At 41.4% G+C, this 10069-nt stretch overlaps 1 protein-coding gene and 1 long non-coding RNA gene across 5 annotated transcripts in view; one reads left to right on the top strand and one right to left on the bottom strand.

Annotated features, from left to right (window-relative positions):
- Nucleotides 1-700: 700 nt before the first annotated feature.
- On the top strand, nucleotides 701-7846 carry LOC131722999 (uncharacterized). Of its 3 annotated transcripts, none has more exons than XR_009320092.1 (4): nucleotides 701-842; nucleotides 5361-5704; nucleotides 5789-6162; nucleotides 7344-7846. It is a non-coding gene; the product is annotated as an uncharacterized LOC131722999 (long non-coding RNA). The 3 variants fall into 3 exon arrangements; XR_009320090.1 differs by lacking the exon at nucleotides 701-842 and adding an exon at nucleotides 5022-5259 and having other exon boundaries at nucleotides 5356-5704; XR_009320091.1 differs by lacking the exon at nucleotides 701-842 and adding an exon at nucleotides 5026-5259 and having other exon boundaries at nucleotides 5356-5465.
- A 312-nt stretch (nucleotides 7847-8158) lies between these two features.
- Nucleotides 8159-10069, bottom strand: part of LOC117432791 (GTPase IMAP family member 7-like) — a 9834-nt gene continuing 7923 nt past the window's right edge. The window contains exons 2-3 of one of the 2 annotated variants that reach the window (XM_059016232.1): nucleotides 9637-9913; nucleotides 8159-9178 (exon numbers count right to left, since the gene is read on the bottom strand). In XM_059016232.1, the coding sequence (XP_058872215.1) occupies nucleotides 8328-9178; nucleotides 9637-9667 (882 nt within the window). In that variant the 5' untranslated portion in view covers nucleotides 9668-9913 and the 3' untranslated portion in view covers nucleotides 8159-8327. Of the gene's footprint in view, nucleotides 9179-9636 lie in introns of both variants that reach the window. The other variant, XM_059016231.1, reaches the window with a different exon arrangement.

Genomic DNA, 10069 nt, shown 5'->3' with positions numbered 1-10069 from the left:
TAATACATGTACTGGAAAAGACGATAAAAGCGAAAAAAGTTGTTTACAATTCTTAAAAAAAAAAAACACACATTCTTTGAAATTCATTTAAAATCGCCGTTATTCACACAGCACGAAACTGCGCACTCTGTGCCGTTGTCATGTGACGTGACAGCGTTCTGTTGCTATGCGCGTCCCCCCCGAGTCATGTGACGTATCAGCGTTCTGTTGCTATGCGCGTCCCCCCCGAGTCATGTGACATGTCAGCGTTCTGTTGCTATGCGCGTCCCCCCTGAGTCATGTGACATGTCAGCGTTCGGTTGGTATGCGCGTCCCCCCTGAGTCATGTGACATGTCAGCGTTCTGTTGCTATGCGCGTCCCCCCTGAGTCATGTGACGTATCAGCGTTCTGTTGCTATGCGCGTCCCCCCTGAGTCATGTGACATGTCAGCGTTCTGTTGCTATGCGCGTCCCCCCCGAGTCATGTGACGTGTCAGCGTTCTGTTGCTATGCGCGTCACTGCTTTTGCTCCACTGGTCTTGAGACTGACAGTTGGAGTTCACTGACCCCGTCATACAATTGTGATCAAATCATTTACCTTTTTACAGTAGAAATTTATACTCAGAAAACTACTCAGAAAACTACATTTATCATTGATATGGAGCAGAACATCGCTACTGAGTATCCTGAAAAATACACCAAAGAGAAGAGGAGGGGTATCAGAAAGAAAGCCAGTACATTCGCTTAGAAAGATAAAAAAATAAAGAAATATCGATTAATATTAATACATTATAAGTTATTGAAGCCGTCCTGTATGTTTGAAGAGGTACATAGACATTTAAATAAATGATAAACGTGTGTGTGTGTGCGTTTAAATAAGTAAAGGTTTAAAATCTCTCTCTCTCTCTCTCTCTCTCTCTCTCTCTCTCTCTCTCTCTCTCTCTCTCTCTCTCTCTCTCTCTCTCTCTCTCTCTCAATTCAATTTCAATTCAATTCAATTCAAAGTGCTTTATTGGCATGACTTATTTTCCACAGTGTTGCCAAAGCAAATACATACATATTATGAACAGATGCATATCTATACAAACAAGGAACAATAGTAACAAAATAATAATAAATAACATAGAAGATAAATAATAATAATACAGAAATTGAAATATTGAAATAATGATATTGAAACTATTAAATTGTGCCGTCACTGCGTGCCCCTCAGGTTGTGGCAGGTGGCTACATATTTGGCAGCCAGTGGAGCTGTGTGTCCCTCCCCTAGGAGGACAGCAAGTTTCTCTGAGTCTGCCATTTGTCTGAAAAGAGGATATTTTTCTTGTATTTTAATGAAGAATGATTCTCTGATATGGCTGTATTTTATACAGTGTAGGAGAAAGTGCATCTCAGTTTCCACCTCTCCTGTCTCGCAGTGACCACAGAGCCGATCTTCTCTGGGCAGCCAGGTCTGCCTGTGTCTGCCTGTCTCTATGGCCAGGCTGTGGTCACTGAGCCTGTACTTGGTCAGGATCTGTCTCTGCTTCGTATCTCTGACAGTGGAGAGATACTCTGCTAGGCTGTAGTTTCTTTTTAGGGCCCGATAGCAATCAAGTTTATTTTGGGATTTTATTTCTGTGTCCCAGTGTTCCAGATAGGAGTTTTTGGTTTGTTTTATAATTTGGTTTACTCTGATTGGGGGCTGGTAAGCAGTGCTGACCTGAAGCTGGTTGGAGTTAGTATTGGAGGGGGTCAGTGTGATGAGCTTCAAAGCCAGCTGGCATAGGGGACTCTTTTCAGGGCTGAGCTCTTGGGTCTGGAGGGCCTTGTACTGGAGTGAGTCACGTTCACTTTTTTCAAGGTGCAACCAGAATTTGAGTGCTCTTTTCTTTATATTAATAAGAGCTGGATATCGGCCTAATTCTGCCCTGCATGCGTGGTTTGGTGTATTTCTTTGCACCTGCAGTGTATTCTTGTAGAGTTCAGCATGCAGGTTCTCGATTGGGTGTTTGTCCCATTTAGTGTAGTCTTGTTGACTGAGTGGACCCCATACCTCACTTCCATACAGCGCAATGGGCTGGATAACACTGTCAATTAATTTTAGCCAGATTTTGACAGGTATATTGATTTTATAGAATCTCCTTTTGATGGCATAAAAAGCTCTGAGTGCTTTTGCTTTTAGTGCATTCACTGCCAGGTTAAAACTGCCTGACGCACTGATGGTCAGACCCAGGTAAGTGTAGCTGGTGCTGTGCTCTAGGGTGGTGTTGCCGAGTGTAAAGTGATATCTGTTTCCCTGAGATCTGGCCTTTTTTTGAAAAATCATTATATTGGTCTTTTTGAGGTTTACTGCCAGGGCCCAGGACTGACAGTACTGCTCTAGCAGTGCCAGGCTCTGCTGCAGCCCCTGCTCTGTGGGTGACAGCAGGACCAGGTCATCTGCGTAGAGCAGGAACTTGACTTCAGTGTCATGTAATGTGAGGCCAGGGGCTGCAGACCGTTCCAACATCGTTGCTAACTCATTGATGTAAATATTGAACAGTGTTGGACTCAGACTGCAGCCCTGCCTCACCCCCCGCCCCTGAGTGAAGAAATCTGTCCTTTTGTTGGCAATTTTTACTGCACATTTGTTTTCTGTGTATATTGATTTTATTATATCATAGACTTTACCCCCTACACCACTTTGAAGAATTCTATAATATAAACCTTCATGCCAAATTGAATCAAAGGCTTTTTTAAAGTCAATGAAGCAGGCGAAAATTTTGCCTTTACTTTTTTGGTGTACATGTTTATCTATTAGGGTGTGTAGGGTGTAAATATGGTCAGTTGTGCGATGGTTTGGTAGGAATCCAATCTGACTCTTACTCAGGACATTGTGTTCGGTAAGGAAGGCCAGTATCCGGGCGTTAATGATACTGCAGAACACCTTCCCCAGGTTACTGCTCACACAGATGCCCCGGTAGTTGTTGGGGTCGAATTTGTCTCCACTCTTGTGAATTGGGGATATAAGCCCTTGGTTCCAGATGTCAGGGAAGTAACCAGTACTTAGTACCATGTTGAACAATTTAAGCATTGCCTCCTGTAATTTAGGGCTGCTGTGTTTTAGCATCTCAGTACAGATGCTGTCAGGGCCGCAGGCTTTTCCAGGTTTAAGTGCCTGGAGCTTCTTTGTTAGTTCTTGTGGGGTGATTGGAGCATCAATTGGATTTTGGTTATCTTTAATTGATTTTTCTAGTAAGTTAAGTTTTTCTCTAGTTTCATTTTGTGTATCTGTTAGATCTTTTTGAGGGATATCTTTATAAAGGTTTTCAAAATAATTTTTCCAGGTTGTTCCATTTTGTATTGTCAGTTCTTGTTTTTTTGTTGAGTTTAAATTGTTCCACATTTCCCAGAACTGGTTTTTGTCGACAGCTTGTTCTATGTCAGTGAGGGTTTTGTTTGTGTGTTTTTGTTTTTTCTGTGTCAGGGTGTGTTTGTAGTATTTGAGGGTCTCACAGTACCTCCGGCGTAAATCTGGGTTTTGTGGTTGATGGTGTTTTTGATTAGATAATTTTCTTAGGTTTGTTCGAATAGATTTACACTCGTCATCAAACCAGCTTTGTTTGTGTTTTTGTTTCTGCTGTATTTTCTTTTTGTTCTTTTTAAGATTTGCCATTGTGGCTGCATTCTCAAATATCTTATTGATGTCTTTAACTGCCAGATTTAGTCCTGACACATTTGGTTGGTACTGTGTGTTGAGGAAAGTGTTCATGAGGTTAGTTATTTTAGTAGAACTGATTGCCTTGTTAAATTCCTCTGCACTATTTGAAGCCCATCTGTATGTTTGATTCAGATTGTACAGCTTACTGGGCTGTGTCTGTGCTGTGCTAGACTGACCTGTCCTTTTCAGGAACACAGTGATTTGATTGTGGTCCGATAGAGGGGTTTGTTGCCTGACAGTGAATGCATTAAGAGAGGAGGGGTCCATGTCAGTGATGGCATAGTCGACTACGCTTGTCCCAAGAGCTGAGCAAAACGTGAACCTCCCTAAAGAGTCCCCTCTGATCCTGCCATTAACGATGTACAGACCCAGGGCTTGACAGAGATGCACTAATTCTCTCCCGTTCTTGTTTACGACAGGGTCAGGGTTGTTTCTCTGGATTGTAGTAGGTGAGAGGTACAGAGGGCTCTTTCCAAATACATGCCTGTTACCCTGGGAGTTTATACAGTCAGGCTCTGAGCCTGTCCTGGCGTTGAAATCCCCACAGAGCAGCACATTCCCCTGGACCTGGAAGTAGCTGATCTCTGTGTGGAGGGTGTTAAAATATTCTTCATTATAATAGGGGGATTCAGAAGGGGGCGTGTATGCTGCACACAGGTAAATATCATTTTCACACTGGGCTAGTCCCTTGTTAATTTTGAGCCATGTGTGTGTTTGGCCCTGTTTGACTGGGCTGATGTGGTTGGCGAGCTCCCCTCTGTACCACACTATAATCCCCCCTGAGTCCCTGCCACGCCGGACAGTACTCAGTTTGATAGAGGGCACTATTACCTCCCTGTAGCCTGAGGGGCAGTGAGTGATCACGTCTGTGCGGCACCACGTCTCTAACAAAATGAGAACGTCTAAATTATTTACATTTTTAATAAACTCAGGGTCTGTGCTCTTCAGCCCGAAAGCCGAGGAATACAAACCCTGTATGTTCCAACAACTCACTGAAAAAGATCTCATGTTTATTTTTATTTATATATATATATATTTTTTTGTTTGTTTTTATACTTATTAATTCTAGTGAAATGCAATGCAAACAGCAACACAAGAATAGATTTTGGTACTTATCTATACTGTATATAAGTACACACATACATATATATACCGTATACATACACACACATACATATATACATACATACATAGAGATATATACATATCTATAGATATGTATGTACAGCGGGGTTTTTTTTTTTTTTTTTTTAACACTATATACATGCATGCGCGTGTACATACACACACATATACACATATATATATATATATATATAATTTATTTACCTGTTTATGTATTACTTTTAGTTTTCATGTATATTTTCAATGTGTATCGAGCTATCCAGATGTATACATACAGGTAGTGCTGTTCCCGGGTGCAGTGGAGCTCAGTTCAGCAGTCTGGAGCACAGCATGCTGAGGAGCTGCCTGATCTCTCTCTCTCTCTCATGGAAATGACCATTATAATTGGCAGAGACCGTTTTCCACAACATGTCAGTAGTGTCAGGTCTTTAGGGCTGCATCACAATGAATGCTTTTCTCATTCTTTTGAAAAGGTTTGAGGTCATTCTTTTTAAAAACATTCATTTAAAAACCTCCACTCATTGAAGTATTTACTGTAGTATTATCTTTCCTTTTGTTTTATCTGTCAGGTCAGTACCTGTATGTCCCTGAGAAGAATGGAGAGTGTCTCCGTGTGACCGATGAAGAGGAGAAGACTGCCATTCTCAAAGAAGTTCACGCAGGACACTTCGGCTCATGGGTGTGTGAACAAGGGGGTGGGGGGAGCCCCAGAATTAGGAGTTATTTGTTTTATTGTGTTGGACAGCACACGTGGAGGGGTGATGAGGTGATGGACACAGCCAGGCTCTGCTACGTAGACAGTACCCACAGGTGGGAGGTTTGTATGCTGTCACCAGCCTGACACAGCTGACCTCCTTCAGCTCACCGGCTCAGGGATTTGTACAGATTCTCAATGTGTCTTGCAATCACTGGGTCATGGTAAGTAACACAGGCTGTGAGGAATGTACTTTAAATGTGTTTGACTCTTTGGGAATTAATAATAAGCATGATTTCCGTTCCCAGGTCGTATCACTGCTGCAGTACAGTGGAAAGACAGTTGGGATCGTGTGGCCACATGTACAGCAGCAGCAGGGATGGAGGGACTGTGGACTGTTTACCATCGCAAACAGCCTCACACTCTGCATGGGTGGAGATCCAGGTAAGTTATGTTATGATCAAAAGCAAATGCGTGATCATCTTTTTTCTTGTTTTGTAGATGGATCTCTTCCTCCTTTCCCGAGCTGTGAGAGAACTCCCCTCCCAGAGGTACATTTCTGTGATGTGGAGACCAGACAGGATTGCACTGGAGCTGATGGTGGAATGCGGGAGGTGTGGAGAATGGTTCCATGGCCAGTGTGAAGATCTACAGCCAGATGACCTCATCAGTATGGAGGAGTGTATGTGCTGCATTTGGATTAGTATATTATACTAACACTCCAATGTGGTAATGCCTGTCAAGCAACATTACCATCATTTACAGCTATTCACATATGTATTGTTAATAAGACTCAGTGTCTTCAGTGTTTATTTTTCATGAGAGCACAAACTACTTATTTTAAAGAATTTATTTTTTTCAGCAGACCCTGATTCTGTATTGAGACCTTTTTATTTGGAGAAATATTGCAGCTGCTTTTGCACTTTCATTTTTAATTGGTATGGTAGTCTTAGTTTCTGAGCTACTGAATTATTGCCTGACTTGAGTATTTCCAGGGCAGAGATATCCAAAGTAAACTGGATGTCAGTTCTAACACCCTCCTTGTTTAATGTAGTTATATTGAACCAGCGGGGGAGGGGCTGATTCACTGTATTGAAGTGAAATTGTGCCAAATAAGGTGTGTGTAACATGATATAAAAGTACAGTAGATGTAATTCTGAAGTGATAAACAACTTCACATTTTACATGTACATGTTTCAGACATTAATGCTTCAATTTCAAATTCGATTTCCATTCCTATTAACTGATATTAGACAATGACATATTATAAAAGTTAATAGTTTGAAATGTCCGTATGATTTACTGATAACACATATAAATTGGTGATGTCATTTTTAGACAGGCAGTCTCTTTAAAGTCCTTCTTTTTTTGTGGGTTATGTGAGAAGGCATTTTAAAGTTCTGTTAAACCTGCTCCTAACACCCCACTCCATAGGTCAGGACCTTGACGTGGCCAGTGGAAACGGGGCATTAGTTCTTAACTTGACTAGCTTGCAGTATCGCCTGTACCCACTGGGGGGAGACAGAGATACACGCAAATATCTCTAGTGCTTTAATTCTCATCCAAACTGTATTGAATTTACTTCATACTTCTGCAGTAATCCATCATCCATAGTTCACTTGTATTTTATGACCATTGCTGTGCCACTGTCTGTCTGCCTGCCACTGAAGATCATTTAGGGTACAGTTAGGACACTGTGGTCCAACAGGTACAGGGCAGCTACAATGGGGTGAGGCTGGTAGAATGGGACCACAGTGTGCTAACTATACCCTCAATGATCTTCAATGACAGACAGACAGACAGCGGCACTGCAATGGTTCTGTATGACGCTAAGCGGTGATGTTTCTTTTCGTTTCTCATCAGGTCTGACATGGACGGCTCACAGGAGATCCAGTTGCTCTACTCTCTGTGCCAGTAGAGGCCACTTTACTTTCCTTGAGTAAACTTTCCTTTGTAAAGGGTTTTGGCTGGTAAACGGTTGAGCCGTCCAGTTGTAGTTAGGCCTTGTTTTGTTTATTTTTGTTTTGTATTTAATAAAAGTACACAACAGTGCTACAAAGAACTGCTCTGTGTCTGGGTCTGTTAATAGGGTGTAAATAAGCCTTGGCCAAAGGCTATTGTTACAATATTGTTACAATTGTTGCATAAGGTTCACACAGTACCTTTCTCTTGTGACCACCCAGGTCTGCTCCACACATGACTTTCCTCTGTCAGCCCTGTCTACAGGGTTTCCCCTGCATTTATCCAGGGCTTAATCAGCCTCAGGTGCTTCACATTAAGATTAGAGCCAGGTGAACCTCGTCCTGACTCAGTCCCGGTGCATTCTGGGTAACGTAGTGCAATTACTACCTGTCTCCTCCCCATACTCTGCCACTAATATAGATAGATAGATAGATAGATAGATAGATAGATAGATAGATATACCCTTATCAAAATCTCTGCCCCCTTTTGTGGTCATAGCTATGCTATGTTTATGTACTTACTGTCTTAAAATTATTATTTTTTCGATGAAGCTATATGTTTTCATAATAATAATAATGATAATGAATTGAATAGTAGTTGATATAAATGAGTAATAATCAAACACAAAAAATAGTCAGCTTTAATTAAAGTTCTGTTCAGTCTCTTATAAAAATTATTTCAAGCAAACAAAGAATACACAACAAAATTGTGTTTTAAAGTTTATTTGAGGTTCTTGCTAAATTAAAAGAAGAAAACAGCCACAGTAATATGTTTGAGTTCATTGTACAGAGAGCAGGAGAAACAATACATGAAGTAAACAGAAAGCACATTGAAATACACTGGAGTCTGACAAAGTCAGGGCTCATGCAGGACTTTACTGTATTGTTACACAGCTACTATCCCTACTGCTGCTCCTATTCCTGCTCCTAAGGGTCCTCCGAATGCTCCTATTGATGCACCTACTCCTGCTCCTCCTGCTACTCTTGCTGCTGCTGTTAGTATTAGTAATTGTTTTATAAATACATTGCTTACTTCTGCTATCTTTCTAGCATCTTCCTCACTGCAACCTGGGCTTTCCTTCATTATCCTCTTTTTCTCTTCTTCGATGGCTGCTTCAGCCTTCTTGTACATCTCAGTGGTGTAGCAACCGCCTCCATTCTCTTTCACCATGCTCTCTATCTTCCCCAGCAGCTCAGTGACCTGGGAGCGATCAGTCATCTTCTTGTTGTTGAAGGAGTGACACCGGCCTCCACACTTCTCTACAATGTTCTTGAGGCGCTGATCACCTCTCTCAATGTATTCCTCAATCGTCTCATTATCTTCCAGGTCGTCTCCACGGGTGAAGAGCACCATTGTGTATTTCTCAGCTTCCTCACCGAAAGCCTTCATGATTAGATCCACTGTGTCTCTCTCTTCCTTTGTGAATCGACCCACTTGTATCACAATGAGAAATGCATGGGGTCCCGGGGAAGACATGCAAATGCACTTCACAATCTCACGTAAAGATTCTTCATTACTGAGCTCGGTGTCAAACAAGCCTGGAGTGTCGACCACAGCAACGCTTCTCCCATCAACTCTTCCTTTAATCTTCAAACACTCTCTCGTAATTGAAGCGGAGCCAGGTTTAGATATAAACTCCTCTCTGCCCAGGATGGTGTTTCCTGATGCACTCTTCCCAGTCCCAGTTTTTCCAATCAGCACCAACCTCAACTCAGAATCAGCATTTCCTCCAGACACTGAATAAAAAAAGAAAAAGATTTTGTGTGGGTGAGCTTGAAAAGCAATTGAGATGCAATACACAGTGACGGTGCCTGTGGTAACCCTGCAGCAGACTGGAAAGAACAGGATCAGTGGAAACATGGTTAACTTATAAATGAAAGCAATACAACAAAACTAAGCTTGTTTATATTACTATTTAATCAATTATTTATTGAAAACATTGTTTTGAAATGCTAAGCATTTCATATTTTATTTATTTATTAAAATAAAAAAACATGCTATCTGCAGTGAACGCCTTTAAAATTTCACAAACTACGAAAATAAATATTATATTGTGCATGGAAACTGAACGTGTACAAAATCTAGTAAATAACCAAACAAACAATTTGTCAGCTCATGTCTGTGCTTCAATAGAAAGCTGCATTGTACATAAAAAAGCAGCTTCTGTCTTTGTGGTAAAATAATACAAAGAGACCTTGCATACACAACAGGAGCTGATGCTGCATGGAGTAAAGCCCCAGGACTTGAAATAGGAATTGTGTGCTTGTGGCTTTAGAAAGAGGACAGGATTTCAACCTGGCTCGATCCGATCAGTCTGCAAGGCTGGGAAGCAAGCGTTACTTCCCTCAAGGGGAAATGAAGGAATGCTAGTAGACAGTTCAGAGAGAAGACTAGAAGTCTCCCTGGCTTACAAGGAACACCGACACTTAGGGAGGTCGACCACGGCCAGACTTCAGAGGATGAAAGGAACACTGAAAGAGAGAAGGAAATAAACATGCAAAGAAGGGGTTTCATGATATCCCCCTGGCTCATAGAGAGACGTTATCAATAATAAATAAAGTATTCAAAAAGAAACAAATCAATGAATATATATATAACTAAACATTAATCTAATGTGTGTCAGTACC

This window comes from Acipenser ruthenus, chromosome 52 (genome assembly GCF_902713425.1).
Source record: "Acipenser ruthenus chromosome 52, fAciRut3.2 maternal haplotype, whole genome shotgun sequence".
In the NCBI taxonomy this organism is placed as follows: domain Eukaryota; kingdom Metazoa; phylum Chordata; class Actinopteri; order Acipenseriformes; family Acipenseridae; genus Acipenser; species Acipenser ruthenus.
The sequence above is the reverse complement of the archived record's forward strand: the minus strand, read 5'-3'. Positions and strand labels throughout refer to the sequence as shown.